The 23487-nt window shown below is 38.5% G+C and overlaps 1 protein-coding gene across 2 annotated transcripts in view; it reads left to right on the top strand.

Annotated features, from left to right (window-relative positions):
- arid3a (AT rich interactive domain 3A (BRIGHT-like)) overlaps positions 1-23487 on the top strand; it is a 70505-nt gene that overhangs the window by 40832 nt on the left and 6186 nt on the right. The window contains exons 4-8 of one of the 2 annotated variants that reach the window (XM_041791382.1): positions 14812-14884; positions 17718-17901; positions 18375-18622; positions 20348-20647; positions 22664-22753. In XM_041791382.1, coding sequence (XP_041647316.1) covers positions 14812-14884; positions 17718-17901; positions 18375-18622; positions 20348-20647; positions 22664-22753 — 895 coding nt within the window. Of the gene's footprint in view, positions 1-14811; positions 14885-17717; positions 17902-18374; positions 18623-20344; positions 20648-22663; positions 22754-23487 lie in introns of both variants that reach the window. The other variant, XM_041791380.1, reaches the window with a different exon arrangement.

Below are 23487 nucleotides of genomic sequence, written 5' to 3'. Positions count from 1 at the left end.
ATCTTTTGGGTTGGCCCTTATGCACTGCTAATCATGTTTTTTTTTTTTATATTAATATCTGATTTTGACAACGTCAGAGCAGACAGGGCCCCGTGCCCCCCCTGGGGTTTTTGGTGCCCCCCTGGGGTCCCTGGACCCAAGGTTGGGAACCACTGGGTTAGATCATCATTTAAATAGAAGCTGCAAATCAACAGTCACTGATAATATCACGATACGATACAATATGAAACAATACAATACGATTTGAAAAGATGCGGCGTGAAAGATATGATACAAGATATGTTGCCTATGTCAACATCATTAAATCAAGAATAAAACAGCACCTTCAAATAAACAAGCCATTAATAATACACAATACAATATGATAAAATACAACACAACAAGATAGGAAATGAAATGATACACGATAAGTTGCCTATGACAATATCAGCTGGTTGAATCATCATTAGAATAGCAGCTGCTGATCAAACAGCCACTGATAATACCAGGATATGATATGATGTGATACGATACACTACAATATGATACCAAACAATAAGATACGATGCAGTATAATACAACATGAAATTATATTATACAATGTGAAACGATACGGTACAAGACATTCACCTATACATTTACATATACCATCAGTAATCCTGAGATAAGTGATACATTACAAGACAATTACATAATGATAGTACATTTGTAAAGAACCCCCAAAGGGATAAATGAATTCTAGAAATGTTCTTGTGTGCACCAGGAACTATAGTGTCTTATGCTCGACAAAATGCTATATCCTGTACAAATGATTTATTGTGAGCAGGGGCTAATTTCTGGTTTTCTTCTTATGTCTCACAGGGGCTCCTTACATAAGAATGTCTGATCAATGAAGAATAAAGAATATACTAAAGAATTGGTGTGCTAGATTATTGCAATAATGCAGTTTGGTATAATGATACCTTTTATTTTTCACTACAGTTTGGCTTCTGTTTATTCGGCTTTCATCCTTACCTTGCAAAGCAGATGGATTCACCCGTTTCTGTGTTTGTCACTGGCGAATCCATCTTTCAAAGCTCCCAGCTGAACAGAGTGGGCTCTGTAAGAAAGTGACAGAACCAATCAGGAGTCAGAGGCAGTGCTTTCAGGCGCGGCAAAGTCGTGGCGTAAGCAAGCAGCGACAAGAGGCCGGTACAACTATGGCGGAAGAGATCAGCGTGGATGCTGCTATACCGCCAGTCTTATCAGAGCTTGACGATATTTCCTCAATTTCTCGAGTTCTTTTTATTATTATTATTATTTTTTTTTTTTTTTTTCAAAAACAGACCAAACGTTCATCCAGTCACCCTGCAAGTTTTTTTTCAAAGGCTCTGCCCTTTCTCAAACACAGTCTATGGGAGATTTTACAGATAGATGTGTGAAACAAATCTATCTGGCATGTCAGGTTACTTTTATCCTCTGAAGCTTCTTCTTTTCCAACTAACTACATTTCCAGTTACCCATATTCATTTCAGGACCTGTTGAGGAATCATGAAGTAGTGATGCAGTCAATCAAACTGGTATCGAGGTCTGTTACGAGCACCACTGTCTGGCAATATTTGGAACAAGATAATTGCATCACTCCAGTCAGGATGACATTCTGTTGCAATACTGATGTTATTCCCCCCTCCCTCATTTCTGTGCTAAACCTCAGTCTCAGACTAAAGCTCTTTCCTTTTGATTATGCTCTAGAAGTTGTGTCTCACAAACACAGGCTCTACTTGAATGAAACTAGTTAAAATAGTTGTCATTCTTCATCCCTTACACGCACTAGTTTCTGATAAATATTGACAGACAACATGGCTGAACAGGCTGGGGAAAGGCTTGTATAAAAAGTGTTTCCACATTAGATGAGTGGACAGACACGTCACAGCCCCGCTCCACTTGTTTGATTAACAGGTGATCTTTGCAAAGTGTCGTGCAAACAGGAGGCAAACATGATCCTGAGCGACAAAGAAAAAGAAAAACAAGAACATGGGCTTGTCACTACAAGATGCTGATCCTTTTTGTTTTAGTAATCAAGCAGAACAGACAGATTAGGAAATCAGTTGGAGTGTCATTTTAATATCTGGTTTCTCAACCAGTGCTTATCAAGCTACAAGCTGACTCAGTCTTCTAGTTCACACAGAGGATTGTGACATTTTGGACAGATATCAAAGTTCAGAACAGTTTGTCCTACTGCTGGTGGAGTTGTTTTTGTCATTTGTTTCTTTCTGTCATTAGGAAAAAATTAAACTTACACAGTTGCTGAACTATGCTAATGTCCCTTTGCCTTTATAAAGCCATCTATATATATTTATATATATATCAAGCTTCTGTTTTGAACTATGTGCAAGCTTTCTTTAGTTCCCCCTAATTTAAAATAGCTGAATATATCCCTCCTGAGAAGTCTTTGCTATATAAACTGTGTATAGGAGTCATATTTTCCAGTGTGCTGTAACTCACTTTGTCTTACACCCTGCAGCAGCAGGTTTTGACATTAAAATGACCTCATAGAACATAGCTCACCTTGTCCATAAATATCTCGTTTACCTTTGTAGCTCATATAGAGGTATCATAAATTTCAACCTGATTAATAACCAGTTTATCACAACCCAGAGTACATTGCGCAAAAATGACAGCCTACATGTGAATAAATTACTGAGATTTTCTCCATAAGTGGTCATCTACTGTTTGTTTGCACAATAGTGACATAAAAAAAATACTCATGTCAACCTAACAAGGTCAATATGTCTTTATATTCAGGGCCTATTATTCCTTATTATTCTACTATAGAACTACGACTTTTGTACTTCGTAAAAAAGAGTCAAGAACTCACAGCCCAGCAAGACAAAATTATCTATATCTATTATCTATTACAAGATAATTGAGATATTGGGTCAAGAGTTCCCCCTTCTGATCAAAGCCAGCAAAGACCTGGGGTGGTTCTAAAGATTCTCTTGACCAATTTTCCTGTGGTGTAAGGTGTTCAAGAGTGAGCTTTCCCTCTATGATCCACTCAGAAAACTGCTTGAGATCCTAAATTAACTCATTGAGTGCCAGCCCTTTTATAAAATGGAAAGTGGCTTGTGCCAGCATTTTTGGCCATTTTGAGTCATCTTTCAAGACCCACAGAATATTTTGTACTATGATTCTGAAAACACCAAATAGCTCAAATGAAAGAAGAATCTCTCTATTTCATCATGGAAAAAAACGTTTGTAGCTTGTTCCGTTCTTGATTTATCTGAAGTTGAATAGAGGCTAGTTTTACCAAAAAGACCACTTTTTTTCTAGAAAGCTTAGTAAAATGCATTTTTGTGAAAGAGAGTGTCAAGCAGAACAGTGATTTGAATGTTATAATTTTGCCTTCAATGACATAAAAGACATCTGAAAACTGTATTACAAATGTTATTTTATTGTAAAAAAATAAATAAATAAATAACAGTGCTTCCAGTCACTGTCATGCCATTCACACTCTGGAACTGGACGGCCTCCACGAGACCCCCTATACGCCCACGTCCTGTCCTGCTTGTTGCTGTATGCATCCAGCTGGCGAGAGGCTACCTTATTTCTCCGACATATGGGGGGAGACCTTGCGGCATTCTTTAGCCTCTTGGCTGCATAGACAGATGAATTAAAGCGCCGATCCCTGGATTCGCTGTCATTAAGTTCAGTGTCGGTTTCAGTGAGTAAGCGACTTCTCAGGCAAAAGTTTAAAGTTTCTTCCAGCGTCTAAGTTAGAACTTTTAGCTTAGATTAACTCCGTAATGATCGCTCTGCTCTTTGACCCAAGGGTCTCCACCTCTGATGTTTGATCTACTGTCGCTTTCGACTGTAGTGTTCCGACTACGTATCCCAGAAGCCCCAAAATTACTCACAGGGAGCGTGAGAGTACCCCCTTGTGCCAGCCGCCGAAAAAAACACTTTGACGTATATATACCTCTATGGCACTCAAGCGTTGGTTTTTAAATGACGTATATATACGTCAATGGCACTCAATGAGTTAAGCATATCGTGTTAGTTCAGGCAGGTCGGGGGAGTCAAGTTCTGCCATATAATTAAGATCAGCTGATCTCACCCAAGCCCTCATCAGCTGATGGCCAGCCGATTCACTCTAAGCACACTATTGGCTAATCACACACGTATTCTGTGTTAATTCAAACTGCCCCAGCCTGGATATGCGTTGCTGCTTTCTATGAAAGCTGCTTTTTGTAGCCCTCCTCCACCCCAGCTCCTCTTTTAATTAATGTCATTCTGTTGTCAGAATGCCTTCACTGCTACAGAATTCAAAAGCTGTAAGTCTGTCTGCAAAAGTCTGGTAAATATTAAGTTGTGTGCAGGTGACAGTTATCAAGGCAGTTACTGGTTGATGTTGCTGATCAGCTGATACATAAGGGAATATATTGTATTCTTTGTATTAGACCACAAGGATCTACTGACTGTAGATCTGTGATTACATTTCTCTAACTTAAAGTAAATAAGTCTACGGCAAAATTGGTCTAATTTTGTTACAGGTAATTTACAAGGGTTCTATAGCTCTGTCAGACTTATCTATTTAAAGCTGATTTTCCAAAATAACCTGAGTGTAAAATGAACAACAAAAGGTTTTCTTCAATATTCTTTTACACTTCAGTAACTTATGTTGAGTTCTGTTACAGCGTCTTGCTCTGACCTGCATTTTCTGATGGGTAAAAACTGCATTTGACTGCCTGTAAATAATGAAAAGCTTCAATCAAACTCTAGCAGCTCTGTTTCTGGTGAAGGAAATCTGATTACAGCTTCAATATTCAGTGCAGACTTCAGTGCAGTAAATTGAATTATGGTCCAAGCCCACTCAGTAAAATTCCTTCTGTACACAGAGGAAACCATGTTTTCATTAAGGCTAAATTTACATGAATGCAAAGGACTGCTGAAGGGGGGCTTTTACAAACATTGATTACATTTATCCTTGATCTGTCTGTGAGCTTTTTCACCTGGAATATCCTCTTTAGATGTTATATGAAGATACTTTACATCATAATGATTCTTGTCCTTAAAGTAGTTATCACAGTAGACTCGTACTGATGAAAATTCAGCACTGCAGTTTGTGTCCTTGCATTTGGAAATGTGAAACACACCTTTAAGTAAACACTTTAAGCACAAAAATAAATAAAAAGCAGCATCATGTGCACTCTTCTCAATCTTCATATTCATCACACGATAAACACCTGCCTGTTTACACTGAGCTGTGAATAAAGGTTAGTGATGTATGAATCAGTGGACGATTTAACTGCTGACATTTAGATGTCTAATGTGCAGATCTGTCATCAGAGAAACAACACAGCGCTGTGTTTTGGAGCAGATTAAAGTGAATGAAGTGAGTGTGCATTTTGTTTGAAGCGATGCTGTGCTGGTGCTTGTGTTTGCTTTGGTGCATTAATGACACTCATAAAAGGGCTTTGGCCTGGAACAATGCAGTGTTTGAATCTGGCTGATCATGTGTTCATGAGCTGCATCAAGACCCCCCTCAACCCCTCTCTCTACTAGCTTTACATTCCCATCCCCCACTCTCATGTTTACATGTGTGTTTACATTTTAGGCTCTCCTTATGCTCATGAATCAGTTCTGTGAGTCTAACATGCTCTTTTTATCCCAACGCTAACTTCATTTAGTCATGCTTGCACATACAGCCCTCACTATTATGCAGGCAGTGTTTTGCTGGAGAAAGGCACACAGAAAACAAGTTCATACTAATCTCCTTCATGAGAAGAAACCACTCATGGACTCCTGAGATTAATTTGAAGTTGTGAAACTGGTCCTCCAACATTCGGTTAAAGAGGATTTAGTCTCAGTGCAAACCTGGTTTCTGCTGCAGAAGAAAAAACACACAGACGGCCATTAAATCAAACGCATATTATGCAAAGGAGGGGATGGAATGCAGTCTGCAATGCAGCTGCATGTTTTTATTACACAATCAGATGGATACACTCATGTCAAAGTAAGAGATCTATACATGCAACCTAGTTTTTAAAACACAGTAATACCCAGAGTTATATTGAATTTACCCACAATTAGCCTGCAAATATGATACAAGTCAGTTAGAAACAATGAATGTAGGAAAAAAAGACTGCAAAACAGAACAGTGTTACACTTTTTAATCCTCTTGAATTTAAAAAGATTATTATTATTCACTTTTTATTTAAAAAAAATGTAAAGTCAGAGTAACTCTGACCCCTCCTGTTATGCGTGGGGTGTTTTTTAGCTGTTCGGATCCTCTTAAACTGTGTCTTCATTTAATACTACTACAGCTTAGTTTTTTCCTCACTTAAACCAATTTACGATTCTAATTGACTTTCTGTCCTGCTTAGAGAAACTTCAGATGAAAAGAGATGCCTCGAAACAAGATTTCTCTTCTTTTATCAAGAGCATCTCACAAATATATGGTGAATATCCCTTTTCGGGTGCAGAGAGTAAGCTATTAGCACATCTTTGCACCATGTAGCTTCAGGGGAGAGTATAGTATAGTATAAGGAGTGGCATGAGGCATAGCTATTTTAAGTTAAGTCTTTAAATTAGCTGGCCTTTTAGTTATAGCTACATTTCTGTAATTTTATACAAACTAATTTCTTATACAAACAACAGTGTCATTAAAAATAAGGTAGGGAACAATCATGTTAGAAATAGTCTATATTACCCTATTTGTAGAAGTTATGTAATATGTCAACTGCGTTTTATTTTGAAACTAATTTGTGTTCATAGCAACTTACATCTACTCAGCCAGCCAGTACATGAATAATCTAATGGTTTTTCATTCTAGACCAGTCTGTCTGGAACTCAATTAGGCTAGATTTTACACAAACACATTTTATTGATAAATTGAACTATCGCCTAGACGCCATGTTTTGTGCTGCCAATGCTCATTTTCATGGCCAATGTTTTAGGTGCTCAGCGACCTGAACGCAAAAATGCCCTTGGCATCATCTTGTTTTTTGCACGGACAGCACTCTCAGTTGGAAACAGTTCAACCTTGAGAACAGCGCTGCTCTGCTGTCACTTTCCAGTCACAAATAAAGAAAATGTGGGACTTGTGATACCACCTCTGTCAACAACAATGACTGACTCTGATCTTTCAAAGATTTAATTTCCAGGTCTACAGCTGCTCAAATGAAGTAAAATATTAGGCACCCCCTCTCCTCTCCCACCTCTCATAGTGCTGCACTCTTTTTTCTTTGAGCTGTGACCCCTCCCATGCTTAAGTGGGACATATTTCCACTTAGAGTATTGACACGCTGTTTGGATTATCTCAAAAAGCTGATTCACTATTAATATATATATATATATATATCTAATAATTCAAACTTATTCATCTATAATGCTGTTTCTAAGTGTCTTTTACAAACCTTGAACAGCCTCTGTGGCCTCTTATAGTGCTACCCACCCTTTCTTTTAACTTTGACCTCTCCTGTGTTTGTGTGTATTGGTGTTTGTGTGAGCCTGACCCTGACATGATGGAGGTGATTGGCAGGTGTAAGGGAGCATGTAGATGATACCCTGCTTCCCTCTCAGTTTTGGTTTTCAGTTGCAAAGCCTCTATTATGTGCTATGTGACACTTGTGTGCTGCTGGCTCGCTAACTGCCATTTGCATTAACAGAGTAGGGAACCCCTCCCCCCTCACACACACATGCCTACCCCCCCCTTACTGTATTACTTACAAACACCAGCAGCCCAGCTTTGATGGCTACAGCAACAGGCTGCTCTTTGGTTACTGATTATTTGCAGAATAAAACCTCTCTGTTTGGTGCGTCTTGGGTCTGTTTATGATTTATCTGCAGACTCTCTGTCGCTGACCTACATACACAGCCAGGGTTGTGAAACCATCAAAAAACAGTCTAAGAAAAACCCTTTCTAATGTTGCTGTGAAGTCTTGGTACTTCAGCAGCTAACCAGGCAGTATTTGGTTCAGTTTATTCCTGTGCCATTTGCCACAAACTTCAGTCTGTTTACTCCAGCTATAACTAGAAATCGTTATCTCATCTGATCTTGGCTAAAAAGTGGAACAAAACAAAGTTTTAGAAAGAGGAAAGCCTCTTAAATGTTAGATTATAGTAGTTTCTGCAGCTTTAATGGCCTTTTTGTGTCAGGGCATTTGGTGAAAGGGTGTGAACTGGCTCCCAGCGCTACCAGTTGGCCCAGTTTCTGGTGGTTTATCTTGTTTCTTGAAGTTTATCTGAATAGCAGGGCTTTAATCCAGGAGGGGCCCCCTGCCCCAGCACATACTACAGGCATGAAAATCTATAGAGGCCTACAAAAACCACACCCACCTCTTGCCTGATAAAGTCACTCTGTATACGTGTATGTGCATGGTTAGTGGCAGCAAGGGGGTTGTAATGTACATAAGGGTTATAAACATGGAGCCTGGGGGGTGGGGGTGGGGGGCAAACAGGACGTGAGGAGACACAGACATGATGACGGACAGATGGAGAGAGGGTTAGAAGAGATAGGACAGATAGAAAAAGACAAAGAGGTGAAGAGATACACGGAGATTGAAAGAAAAGCATGAAAATATATACTAGGGGAGGTGGGTGGTAGTGGTCTTGCCGGTCAGACGGGATCCTGATTGCAGCAAACTGCAGCCTTGACCATCAACAGCTATTACTCTCCATAATGCAGCCGGCCCATTACCGGCTTCACTCCAACCACAGGTCAACATGTTTTAAAGTCAACATATTGTATGAAGACTGATGTGTACATTTGTCAACACTATCTGGTACTTTCCATCCGTTTCTTGATTTTGTAGAATTTAACCATGGTGGTATTTTATCAGAGTATCTTAACATGCACTTTTTCTCTGAGATAACATTCTGTGGAAACTCCTCCTGTATGCTGCTCACAACACCACTCACTTCATATTTTCTATACCTGCTGAAAAGCAATGCCTCATCTTGAAAGCGTGTTAAAGCACAGGTTCTTGTCTGGTTTTCAGCTCTACTCCCAGCCTGTCTGTTATGACGCTGAGTTTCCTTCTTTTTTACTTAAGCTGTATTTTTATTACTGATGCACCAATCAGATTGAAGTATCGGATGTCTATCCGATACTGCCCTTAATAGCTTGATCAGGTATCAGCAACAATAGAACAGGTCTGGGGCCTATTTAGACAAGAAAAACAGTGTCAGTATCTGGTTTTAGAGAAGTCTGATGAAAACATCTCTATGTTTAACTGAAATGTTCCTAAGCAGATTTGGATGTCATTTAATGTGTTTAATGTGTTTAATAGTGTTTGTTATGCCGTAGATCCCAGACGGCCCCTCTTACAGACCACTGCTCTGAGACACTCTCTCTGTCAGAACAGAAGTGTCATAATTTGTTGGTCAAACATATTTCCAGTTTTAGATTGTTTTTTTAATCCAACTTTCATAAACAAAGTCTGGCAGATTAATTCAGGAAATGACCACAAAGCAAACATTACAGACTTTGCTTCGTTTGCTTTTGAGAATGCTAATATAGCTACATTAGCTAGCAAGTTAACATTGTTAAATGAGCCATTTTTGCTAAGTTAGCATTAGCAAAGTGGACTTTGGCAAACCCTGCTAAAGGTAACATAGCTACATTATCTATGTAACTTATATAGATAATGTATTTTTGATGCTTACGTAGCTAAAATGAGCTTTGTTGCTTTGTTACTATATCCATGAGCTCTGTGAGCTTTAGCTTTAGCAACATTAGCTATGAAGCTGTGTTACCTACATATAGGCCGTTTCCACCGAGCAGTTCGGCTCAGTTCGGTGCGGGACGGCTCGCTTTTTTTGTCGTTTCCATAGAGAAAGGGTCCCAAAAAAGCGAACCGTACCGTCCCACTTTTCGGCACCCTTCCGTAGGGGTGCCAATCTTACCTAACCGTACCAAAGAGGTGGAGCTACACACACAACAATAGGGGCTGCACTGACGTCATGTCAGCGCGCGACTCAGCTGCTCGCCTCCAGGCTTCAAAGACGGAAGTCTGCTGTGAGAAGCGGGCGAAAACGGGAGAAAAATGGACCAATATCTGCCTAAATGGGAGATCCAAACTGTTTCCTAGTCTATGGATATTGATGTCTGGCCACAAATCAAGTTTCCTGATGTTTAGCTGGATGATTTTTAAGAACACAAAGCAGAACCTGAAGGCTCACAACAGCCTGATCCATCCGCTATGGATGAAAAACTAAATTAATGCAGACATTTTGTGAATACGAAGCCTTTGAACAGTTCATTCTCATCAGTAACTAGTTATTAATCTACATCTTACGTTAGATAAACAGTGAAACCATCGCTCTGTGGTTGTTGAACAGGCTCGTAAAACTTCAGGCTGCAGACTATTTTTAAACGAGATCAGCGCACCCCGGATTTCTGACTTAATCTAGCTCGATTTTAACACCAGCTGAACTGTAACTTTATTTTGAATGCGGCGAATTCTAACAGTACAGCTCTAAACTTTCATATTTTGTCGTATAAACTGTTCTAGACTAGATATATTCACATATTAACGCAGCGTTACGACTCAAACCATCTCTATACACGTATTCCATCAGCTGAGGACCTTTACTGACAGCGGTTAACATCATTAAGATGTACTTTTTTTTTTAAAGCACTTTCAGCTGAAATAAAGCTGTTCAATGTTTATTCCCGACTGATTTCTGTCACTCATCCTTTCTATAACTCTGCAGCTGGAACAGCTGACTCGCGCTGTCTGTGACTTTACATGCATGCTTTCGCAGCCCCGCCCACCAAGAGAGCACGGGTGTCTGTGGAAACGCTAACTATTTTGGGGTTAAGCGTACCAAACCATACCAAACCGAACTGAATCAAACCGGACCCCCTGATGGAAACACGGCTATAGTGCACCCAGCAAAGGGAGATACTGAAGCTACATTAAATTGTGTTCTTTGAGGGCAGACTTTTTCCTGTGAGCAGACTGTTTACTCTCCTTTATTAGTTTTACAGTTCAGGTTTTTGACTTTCGGGGTCCTAACCCTTGTCTTAATTGTTACTCCAACCAAACCGAAAGTTTAATTTGTTTATATCTAAGTTTTGGCATATATTTCTATTCTATTCTTGGCATGTATTCTATTCTAGATGCGGTGTCTCACAGTAAGATCTACGTTCTGCGACCAGTTCCATCCCCTTTATTCAGACTTACAGTTCAAGGCTATATTAATGTCCCTGTGACTTTTGACTTCAATGAACAATGACAAACTTAAGACATTCATGTTGATTCTGCACCAGCATGAGAGTATTCCTGTCCATGGAATCACATTAAACCATGGCATTGTGAACATGAGAGAAAGCATGGAGCAGAGTGGCTCTCCCCTGCTGGCTTGGCCAATTGCATCTTATTTTTTAATGCCTCTGTCACTACCTCCAAAACAGGAACTCACTTCACTCTTTAATGATGTCTCTGTGATGTTAATATTGAAGCCAAAATGTCACAGGAGCATAAATATCACACCTGGAAATAATGTGAATAAACAATGTGAGTGTATTTAGTGTGTGAAGCTCTCACTGTTCACACATTCCCCCACAAGAGCGCTGTAACTCAAGGTGAAATCACAGACAAGGACACCAAAATGAATCTTATGGCATCAGTATTAAAGTTCATAGACGTAGTGATAGTAGAACTTTGTTACGGCGCAATTTGTGTAAAAGACATTTTACTATTGTCCAGTCATTTTACTACAACACTTACTGGGTTGTGTTTTGATGTGAACGAATATCTTTATCCTCTGCGTTCTTGTTTATGTCAGTATTTGTGAAAGTGAATCTGATTGTTACAAAAAAGGTGACGGACCAAGGCAGAGCAAACAGTTGTGAGAATTTAAGTGTAGTCATGTTAACTGAAACAAAGCGTGTCCATGTTAGCAGTGATCAGTGTCTGAGATTTGAAACTGGATATGAGTTAGAGAGATACTGTGAGCATGTTCACACCAAACACCCTTCACTAAAGACATCCACCTCCTTTAGCTTGCATGGAGGCAGTGAAACTGATAGATACCCGATCTTATTGTAATGCTGCTTTAACACGTTGAGTGAATAAACCATAATCACATGACAATCTCTGCTGCAACAGATTGTTAGTACTACTGGATATGTTAGCCGTTTTCATGCTACAAATAGATCTTTTTTCTGTTTTATACCTATTATTTAAATCTATTTTTACACTTCATGCTACCACAGAGATTTGGGCGTAACAGAGCTCTAAACGCACCACAAGGGAAATATTTGTTTGTGTGATCAGGACACAGAGAGAGAGGGCAAATCAAGCAACATGGGGGATGGGAGTAAAGCGGGGGTAATTTCCAAGATTTATGGTGCGGCACTTCACGAAATGCATGCATCCTGTAATTAAAACTCCCCCTTTGCCTCCAGCAGGCCTGTACATTAGCTGGCATCCCCCCACCACTCCCAGCCATCCACCTCACCCTCATAGACCCCACCCCTCTGTTCCCCTCCAGATAATAAGATCTGATGGCAGCGCGGTGTCACTAATGAGGGCTGAATGCTACAATGAGAGACAGTCTGTTAGTGGTTAGAGGCCACGACTACTGTCACCATCAAAACAGACTAAAACTAGACCAGCCTTTCATTTTGATTCCTTCAGACTGGTGCTAGGAGCAAAAAAGTTAAAAATAAGTTCTGTGCTGCTGTATTTGCCTCTGTAATTAGCAGTAACATACCTCTCCTTGTTCTGGAAGTTAAATCTCCATTCATTTTATCTGTAGCAGATTTAAATGTAAGCTATATTGCCTGAAGCATCTAAGATAGAATTACCTGAGCGTTAATAATGGTATGCTCCGGTAGAAGAAAAGTTTGTAAGATATCACCCTCTTTATAGGAAAGAAATTGTTCACAATCTCAGCCAACAATACTACGGTACCCACAATCCTAGAGTGGCACAGCAGTGTCTCTGGTTGGTGGGGTCCGTTATAACCATGGAAGTGTCTGTTGTGCCTCTGAGCAATGACTATCAGCTGATGATTACGACTGTACTGTGAATCAGTATATCACAAACTACAATTATCATTATAAGTATAAAAACTTTCTACACTTGAAGAGAAGTGTAGAAAAATGTACATAAATAGCTTGAAAGTTTGAACTAAGTAACTTTAACAAAAAATAGAGGGAATTGCAGTATTTTGGGATATCTAGTTCCTTCATCCTCAAGAAATATGTACAGTCTTGTACATCTGCCTTTATCTCTATTTTTGAATGTGTTTCTTGCACCAAATTAAATGTTATATAGTCATTAGTGTACAAGTAACTGGTAAACCCACAACAAGACAGTTTGGCTGCAGACCGTACATCTCTAATGAACACTCTCACAGACCGTTCATGTAAGATGCCGTCTTTGTCAGTACAGAGGTGCCTTAATTTGCCAGTACAACGAATTTCCAATTTTAGATTATTTTTTAAAAACTCATTTAGGAATTAACAGAGTCTGGGTAATAAAACAGAGACATCAATTGTCTAACCCCAGGATGAATTATGGGTAGACCCGTTTTAGAAGCAGATGCACAAACGATGGATTGTTTTAGCCTTGTTAGCTTTAGCTAAAGCTAACATAGCTATGCTAGCTACATAATTTAGCATTTTTCCTGTAGGCAGACTGTTTACTTGGCTGCATTACACATTTTGTATTTAGGTTTTGCAGGTCATGTTGTTAACTTTTAACTTGTGGTGCGTTCTGTGCGTTACCTCATCTACAATAAGCCTTTACACGTGCAGCTTACCTGCAATGATTACGTAATATCAAGGGAAACATTTTAAAGGGTAAGTGACGTTATTTGAGCGTCTTTATAAAATGAACTGTTGGTGAAAACTGTCAAAAAGTAGAAACAAAGAGTTAAACATGCAATAAGTGGCTGGAGGGATGGCCAGCTCTATTCACCCAGGTACAGCATCATTCTGTGGGAAACACTGCATACTTAAACACTATTTTTTGCCCCGTAATAGATTCCATTTAATTAAAAAAAAAAAAAAATTAACAAAACTGTGTAGTAATGGACCAAAGCATGTTTGGCACTTAACTGTGCGGGGGTTTTTATCAGTCTATTCCTTTAGCTGTAGTGTGATATGCTGTCATGCAATGAGATGTAAATCTTTCCTGTGAAGTGATGTGAAACTCTCTGCACTACAACATGATTCTGAGCTGTGGCTCTGCCCGCTGGCTGTGGGCTGTTGTGTCTGTGTAGAAACAATACACTGCTTTTGTTTGCCGGTGCTCAGCTGCACACACTGTTTCACAGCCTTTGCCATTTTCAATAACAGATTATGAAACTGGCTGACCTCACACAGATACTGTGTCAGTGAGATATGTAGCCATCCTCATTCACCTTTGGGGACTTTATGTTATCATCAAGTTTGGGGCACTTCATTGTAAGACATCCAACAACATTATTTTGCTATCACACTGGTAAACTAGGATGGAAAAACAAGCACAGGCTCAATGGCCTCTCTGTACTCCCCCCCCGAGAGGGCGCCCCACTTTTACAGCTAACTTTCCCCTAACTTCCCAGAGCCCGGGGCCCCGCCACCGGCAGCTGGACCCACATCAGGATCTCATCAAGATGAACTATGCTTTAACATGTCTTAAAGTTTTTCTCTGTGTCTGTCATATACTGTTATGATCAGACTAACAATGGCTGAATTCTTGTTACAAAAAAGAATGAATGAATGAAAGTGTGTTTGTGCATTCATGCACTTCAATGTTTTTCTTACAGTGACTGGATTGTAATCAAGATGCTGCGGAAAACTAGAAAATTAGTACTTGCCTCCTCACTTTTCTCTTATTTTTGTCTCCACAGCTGTATGAACTGGACAGAGACCCAAAGAGAAAAGAGTTCCTAGATGACCTCTTCAGCTTCATGCAAAAAAGAGGTATGTTACTTTATACATGTGTCTGTAGCCTTACATCATAGCACTCCACAGAAGGTTTCTTTTCATTCATTAAAACATTTACTTCCATTTGTTACCTCTCAAATTTGATATCTCCTCACTTTACCGTTGTGTCCTAGAAAGTTTCAGTAGAAAGACTCGATGAGCCCCCCCTCTTCTCTGATCTCTCTGACATATGACACAGCACCCTCGTCTCATCTTTCACAGACTTGGGTGGGGTCTTTATTCGTTTTAAGAGCTGATTGCTTTATAGCCTTGCAGCTCCCTCGTCATTCCCAGGCTATAAGGAGAAAGAACACATCGTATCATACCTGGGAGCAGATTACATTACATTACATTACATTACATTACCATCATGACGCTTGTCCACTTGGCCGGACCCACTCTTGTCACTACAAATCCACACTCACAAACCAACGCACTGACCCAGCAACACTGTGGGGTCTTCACCCCAGTGACCCACAATAACCTACAGTTGCAAACCTATCCAACTAAATCTAATTTTCTTCTGATGTAAGCAACTTCTTTCTCTTTTAAACAATGATAACAATCCTTTTGTGTTATTTCATTGAAATAAGGCCCATTTAAGAGCTTTTCAGTCTCCAAAACACAAAGCTGTCTAACTAATTTTGAATAAGTTGATTATTATGGCTTAATATATGAAGTGAGACCTGATTTAATGAAACTAGATGGTCAAAGAAACATGTGAGCAAAAGTGATAAAGCAGCATAAATGGTAACAGTTTCAGAGCAGCAGCAGTGGGTGGATCTGACAAGCTGGATCTGAGGATCTGAGAGCGCCATCTGCAGGTTGTACCAATATACTGTATGTTGCATCACAGGTTTGATCATGTTTTTGCACAAAAATTGGATCTTTTAGCATTTAAATGAGTGGAAGTTGGAAAGAAAAGATGAGTTAGGGATTTTCTTTGCTTGATATGAAACATTTGGCACTGATAAATTGGAAGTTTTATATTTTTGCTAAGGTGTTACAATAAGGCATTTTCCATGTTTCTTCTGTAGAAATCTTTCTCTTTTTGATTTAAAGCTAATAGAATTTTTATCATTATTTTTATTAATCTTGCAAATAAGGCTTAATGAGACATATATTGATATTAAAATTAAAGTTAAAGGTGATTTAGCACAATCAGTTGAGAGAACACCAGTTTTCTCCTCTGTATCACACACGTCTCACCAAGCATCTTCCCTCATACATCCTGTTTCAGCCACATGCAGGGTCCAAAATGATATAAAAGAAAATGATGATCTGGGGCGCACCATCAGTGATATATCCTGGGTTCCTTGGGTGTTTCAGGTCTCAAAACATCATACACCCTCACTAAGGTGACCCAGATGGGGTAGATCAGGCCCCAACTTGCATCAAATAAGACGTGATGGTGTGTGCTGGTGCTGATAGTTGAGGCCAGACTCCTAGCAACCCCCCTCAACACAGGGATATTCAACACGTGGCTCTTGAGCCACATGAGGCTCTTTTTGTGACGACTTGTGGCTCTTCTAAGTCTTGGAAAAATAATCCCCCAGAACACCTTACAAGAGGAAATCAGAAATGATGCATTCGGGTGACATCCGCCAGTATGTTTCCCACACTTAAACAGTAGGCTTTGTCTAATTTAATTGTCTGCCTTTATTTTTTCCATCAGATGTGTGCAAGAGAGAACATGAAAATAAAAACCACTAAAAAGTGAGAAAAGGGACCAAACATGTTCCAAATGTGACTTTGTACATTTGTTATATTTTATTTCAATAACTTTAAGTGGAGATTTGCGGAGGTTGAAGTCTGAACTAGGAGTAGTAGAAACAGATTTTTAATTCAACATTTTTTCCAAAATATGACTTTTTTGCCCATCTTGTCTTAATTTTGGTGAATTCTGTCAGACACCCTGAATGTATTTATTTCATTTGTATTTTTTTAATTCAAGAAGAATGTCAAGTTTTCAGTTATCTAAAACTGGTATTCAGTAATGATGTTGAGTCATATAATCCATTATTTTTACTCATTTGTAAATCTTTCACTTATATTAAAGGTTTCATTTCTTAATTGTATGAGTTTCTATCTTAACATAAAATTCATTCATTGTTCTGTAAAATGAACAAAACTATCTGTTAGAGTTGATGAGCATCCAACAGAGTTAAAAATATGGATAAAAAGTAATGGCTAAAGTAGCTTTTTGACCCAAATAATTATCTTAAATGACTATAGATTAGAAAAGAAAGTCATTGAAATGAAAGGTGAAACCAGGCTTCTCTCCCCATGTTTCCTGTCTCTCTTCAGCTGTCTTATCAAAACAAATAATCATCAAACTAAAGCAAAAATACCAAATGTAATGATCACTTAAAGAAAAAAAGACTCCCCTACCCTGCAGTGTGATCTTTTCTTCTTTTTACAGCATATTTTGTTGCATTAACTCTGTGATGACGTGTTCTGCTGACCTCTTGGCCAGGTCACCCTTGTGAAAGAGATTTCGGTCTCAATGGGTTTTTTATCTGGTTAAATAAAGGTTAAATAAAAAAAAAAAAAGATCAAATAACTAATAATTAAATTGTTAACATATTGCTAACACAGAGGGCGGATATCGTATTTATTGTTACTTGACGGTCATGGTTATTATTCCTTGTGTTTTTATTGGATGTTTAATATTTGACTTGTATACTTCTCCCACGGGCTGGATGTGTGCGGGAAGCAGCACATGGTCAACTTGAAAAAGAAGTTTCCTGCGCTGTTATGTTTTCTTGCACTGTGTTGACCTTTTCCCTCTATGTTTGTGTGTTTTGTGTGTGTTTGTGTGTTACTCCAGGAACCCCAGTGAATCGTATTCCCATCATGGCCAAGCAGGTCCTGGATCTGTACATGCTCTACAGGCTGGTGACAGAGAAGGGCGGCCTGGTGGAGGTCATCAACAAGAAGCTGTGGAGGGAGATTACCAAGGGACTCAACCTGCCTACCTCAATCACCAGTGCAGCCTTCACCCTTCGCACACAGTTAGTACACGCACATTACACACAATACTCCCAAAATGTATGATACTCTCTGATAATCTGTTTATGCTGTTCATTGTTTCAGTGATATGGTCATAAAACTTAGGGGATGTTTGAAGAAATAATAAAGTGTTTTATTCCTGGGTAGTTTGACCAAAAAAAAGTCAATATACAGGCAGCATGTTCTTACTTACTAGTTTGAAGATGTGTTTTGAACCCCCAAAATAAAAGGTCATTCACTTCACATGTTTTCTCATCATTCCGCACAGTACTTCTCATCATGAGAAAACATCTTCTTGGTAAAATCTGTGTAATATCCCTTTAAGTTGACCAATGATCCTTTAAAACCCTGTGTATTTTAGGAATACATAGGGTCTAAAATACATAGACATAAGAAGAATGTCTCAGCTCAGGAAATGTGCGTTCTGACAGGCTCTTTGTAAATCTAAATACACTGATGATGATGTTCCCCTCAGATACATGAAGTACCTGTACCCATATGAATGTGATAAGAGGGGTCTGAGTAACCCCAACGAGCTCCAGGCAGCCATCGACAGTAACCGGAGAGAGGGCCGACGTCAGAGCTTTGGAAGCTCCCTCTTCACCTATTCACCCAATGGGACGCCCACCATGCTCTCCTCGCCCAAGCTCCCCACCGCTAGTGTGGGTCTGACTGTTGGCACCAACGGGGCGTCGCTCACCCCGATCCAGAAGATCAAGAAAGGTGAGATACGATGGTGCCTTCAAACCACAATGGAGTCACGTTTTTACATGAACTGACTGTTCACTGACTGTAAGGTTAGACACAACTCATGATATGATTTTATCACCCTTTATTGCTGTTTTCTAGATTTACAGTCACTTTATGAACAAGTGTGATTATTTGCTTATTTGAAGCCCTGTATTCATAAATAGGGAGGGTCCCCTTGAAAGCCATCTTGGCTTTTTGCATTTTTCACATTTCTACTGGTACATTTCAGCTGCAAATGATGGATTAAATGAGTCACTGGGCTTTTTCTTTACATAAGATGCAAAAGAAAATGATCAGAATAATGTTATTACTCCTCAGATGAGCTTTTCCTTTTTTATTTATTTATCTATCTTTAAGGTAAATTATAGGGAAACCTATCTGTCTGTCTGTCTGTCTGTCTGTCTATCTAATCTGACATTGATTAGCCTTTTTTCACAAATAAACCATAACTTATTGGCTGTCTTGGTATAAATATCAATCTACTGCAATTCTGAAATAAAGTTGTGTACTTTTAATCAATCTTCTTGGCAGCATAAAAAATAAACCACATAAATAAGTGAATTTATTGATTAAACTGTTTAAACTCTATATATCCCTTCAGTTATTCTATTTTTATTTTTACCTATTTATTTTTGTTATATATAAGGTGTTTGATGGGATTCTTTTTATATAATCCTAAAATTTGTGGTGCTTTTTATTCTGCTTCAAGTTTCCATTGCTCTACACTTCAAGACAAAAAATGATTGTCAGCTTAATATGAAGGAATCCCTTAACTATAATGTTCACTCCACATTTTGATCAATTAATAGCATTAGGTATTCACAATAGCTTAAAGAGATCAAAACCAAGACAATGTCTAAACTAGGGATGCACAATATTGGATTTTTGTCCTTAAAACACACAAATTTAAGTTTAAGAACGAACAAATGACCAAATTTCAGTCCTTAAAACAAACTAATGTGTAAAGAATGATGATGAATAAAGACAAAGACCCGTCTGGTCTAAAACTCCTCTGTCTTATCTGTTTATAAAGTTAATATTTACAGCTGATACAGGCAGATTTTTTTGCAAAAATATCAGTTGTAAATATATACAGATAATTCACATTTTAATCTAATATCTGCCCAAACCGATATCATGCTGATAATATTGTGCATCCCTAGTCTAAACTTAAATGTGTATAAAACTTAATTTTAATTTTACAGTAGTATCACCTGTTGCTTTGTTTGATGATTGGCTGGCTGTAGCCTCATTTCAGCTTTTGTCATTTAATCAAAGTTGTTTTTTTTATGCAGTAAAGATAGTTGTACCTAGCTGCTCTGCTTCCTTTTTACTTGAAGCTGTGAGCCTTCTGTTTTGTGAAAGGGTATATGTTATAAAGTTATAAGCTCAGCATGATGCAGGCTAGATGAGACAGAAAAAGGATGGATGAAGTCTAAGTCTACGTGACAAATAGTTCATGTGCTTTTTCTGTTCTGTTGCAAACAAGAATATCATCAATTATAGCAAAAAAGACACAACAGATGTAAGCTGATCGGTCAACTGTATTGGCAAAATCTTACCAATCAGATTCGACTCTGTAAATTATTATTTTGGCACACCTCTTCTTCTAAGAAGGATGCATTAAATTCTTTTGGATTTAGTTTTCTCTTGAGTTACGTTCCCTATTCTCTTCCTCTCTGTGTATCTGGTCAGAAGAGGAGGGAGGCCAGTCACTTCCAGGGCTTGGTATGGCTCGTCTGCCGGCGGGAGCCTTGGCAGGACACTCGGTGGCTGCAGTGCAAGCAGCAGCAGCAGCTCAGGCAGCGATGGCGGCTCAGGTGGCTCAGGTGGCAGCTCTGGAGCAGCTGAGGGACAAACTGGAGGCCGGGGAGCCCCCTGAGAAGAAGATGGCGCTGCCGGCCGAGGAGCACCACCGACTGTTGCAGAGAGCGTTGCAACACAACCTGCTGGCCATGACTGCTCAGATCCCCATGAACATCCGCATCAATAACCAAGGTACCACAATAATGCATTATCTCATCAGCACAAGAATCTGCTGAATCGTTACGTAAAAAAGACTGTTTTTGTCACCTAACGTTGTTGTGTTCAAACCGTGAGTTCTGTGGTCATCTATAATCTCCAGTCTGTTTGATTTGAACAAAATGCATAAAGGGTATTTCTATCAGAGTGATGGACAGAACCTAAGTGACAGTTTTCAGCAGACTGGAAAAGCATAGCAAGGTTTAACAGACATCAATAAATGCATATCATCTGCATAAAAACGCACTTCTAACCTGGGAGATCGATGACATTCTCTCAATTGAATATGTACCTGTAGAATGCTGCCTTGAAGAATTTACAATCCATATTCATGCATTCACAATCTCAATAATCAATCAGCACAATGTATTTTTCCAGGGGGGTCTACTAGATTTTTAGAAATACAAAAATCAATCAAAAAGTGTCAAATTTCCTATAGACTTGACTTTTTTTGAGATTCTATTAGTATGGGAGATGTTTTAGTTTGCATCTTATATTTGATATCATTGACTGAAGGATTCACTGAGCTGAGTTTAACATGTTGCCACCATTCCTGACAGTTACAAACATTCTTGTAATCTTGCCACAAACCACAGCACCAACAGTGAGGAAGTGAACGCACAGCAAGTCTATATGTTGACCCACTTTTACTTAAAAAAGAAGCAGGCATGTATATAGTATAGTATACATTTACATGTAAGGGAAATTCCTCCTGCTGCAGGCTCTGTAATCCTATAGTTTGTCTTTAGTTATCTGATAGAAGGTACAAACCGTTTTCTAAGTACTGATCATATAGAGCACTCTAAGGAAATGTTGAACAGGATGCAAATTCACATGCAGAGGTTTTTTTTTTTTTCTTTGTGTCAGGAAAGTAGAGTTTGCACAACCAAAAGTATAATGGTGTTACAGTAAATCACCTGAAGATATTAAAGAAAAATAATATAATAACATAAGATTATTATGAAAAAAAAAAGATTTTGTATTGGAAAAAGGAGAACAGACAACAAAACAGGAAAATGTAATTAAGTTTTGTATATTTGATATTCAAATTGTTACATTTATTGTACTTTATTATTAAACTGAGCTTCAATTATAAATATTTTCCCCAGTAGAATAATGATTTTACATTTTGAAGACTGTTTTAATCAACACAAGGGAAAATAATGTTACAATGTGTGAGATAATATAATGTGCATTCAGAAATTATTCAGACCCTCTTCCCTTTTCTTCAATCCTCCATGTTGCAGCCTGATGCCAATGTAATACTTCAGTTTTTAATTTTTAATTTATTAGCCAATGTTTTTTTCCTCAGCTCTTTTATTAAAATTTTAGGACATTACAGTGAGATACAGAATAATCAGTCAAGTATTTGCTAACATTTTTAAATTCTATTTTCACTGTGTCATGATGGGCTTCTGGGTGTAGCTTAATGACGATTAAAATGTTTTTTCGACTGTATCATCAGACTACAAGAAAAGTGAATGTGGTCTAAATATTTTCTGAATGCACTGTAAATGTTATAAGTGTTTAGAAACTTGCAACATAAGGACTGAATAAAAACTCTGTAGCTTGTCTTCTTGTTACTCATTACAAAATCTACAAAATATTTTAAATTATGATGAGGGTTTTTTGTTTTGTTTGATCTCTTTGAATTGAGTTGATTAATTATTTTCTTGCTATTATAGCACCTTCTTCCTTTCTTCTGGTTAATTTAAAATGGCTACATATACTCAGCTAAAGCTTCAGTCTACACCATTTCTTGTTTCAATGCTAAAATAACATTAACTTAATGCTATTTGTTGTCATTCTACCAGTGTAATTTAGTTTTATATGTTAAAAATGCCCATAATAAACTAAACTAAACTGGTTCATAGAGAGATAACACCAGGTTTACAAAAACATCTTGTTTTTAAAAATGATAAAAAACTGCATGTCAGTGGTTGGCTGTAGTTATTAACACAACTCTTCTTTTTTATATTGTTTGCTTCACAGAGAGCAGGCAGGACTCAGCCCTGAACCTCACCACCAACGGCACAAGCAGCATCAGCATGTCAGTGGAGCTCAATGGAGTGGTTTATACTGGTGAGTATCCCTCACTTGAAGGACAAGACAGTCACTTCTCCCTCTTGAGATCAGTGGTTTTACCGCTTTATTTGCCTAAGGCACATGCAATGTCAGGGAAAAAAAAAACTCAAGGTATACCGTGTTCATATCCATGCAAAATTGCCTCTTTAACTGGTAACTTTTATTGTAATATTTTTGTAGTGTAAACATGGTTGTAAAAACTGCTCCGCAGCACACCTAAACTATCCTCCAGGCACACCAACATGCCTTACCAAACCATTTGAGAATCAAAGCCTTAGATGTTATAAAATTAAGCTTCATCAGTAATTTCATTAAGAGTTATGCCATTCTCCATCAAGTGTCTCATGTCTGTGTGTCAAGTAGACATTAGCTTAGCCTAGCTTGGTATGACAACAGTAGCAGGGAAAATCTGTTACTTTTTCCCTTCTCCAAAGTAAATAAATCTGCCTGCCAACAGCTTCAAGATCACTTATCATCATGCTATTCATATCTTGTTTGTTTAATCTTACTCAACAAGTTTGTGGTTTTAGGAGCAGTAACATGGTGTAACTATGTCATAATAGAAGGGTGTGGTGACCTCTTTGTCACAATGTGTGGTGGGTTTTATTCCATAAAGGGAGTCATTTTACTTGGCATTTCCTTCAAATGCTCCTGTCACAGTAAAAAAGACCAGAGAAGGAACAAGTTGTTGAAATGTTACTTCAATGATATGGGATGTTAAGCGCCTCCTG

The sequence above is a fragment of the Cheilinus undulatus genome, linkage group 7, assembly GCF_018320785.1.
Source record: "Cheilinus undulatus linkage group 7, ASM1832078v1, whole genome shotgun sequence".
Taxonomy (NCBI): Eukaryota; Metazoa; Chordata; class Actinopteri; order Labriformes; family Labridae; genus Cheilinus; species Cheilinus undulatus.
Note: the sequence above shows the minus strand (reverse complement) of the source record. Positions and strands in the feature narration are given on the sequence as shown.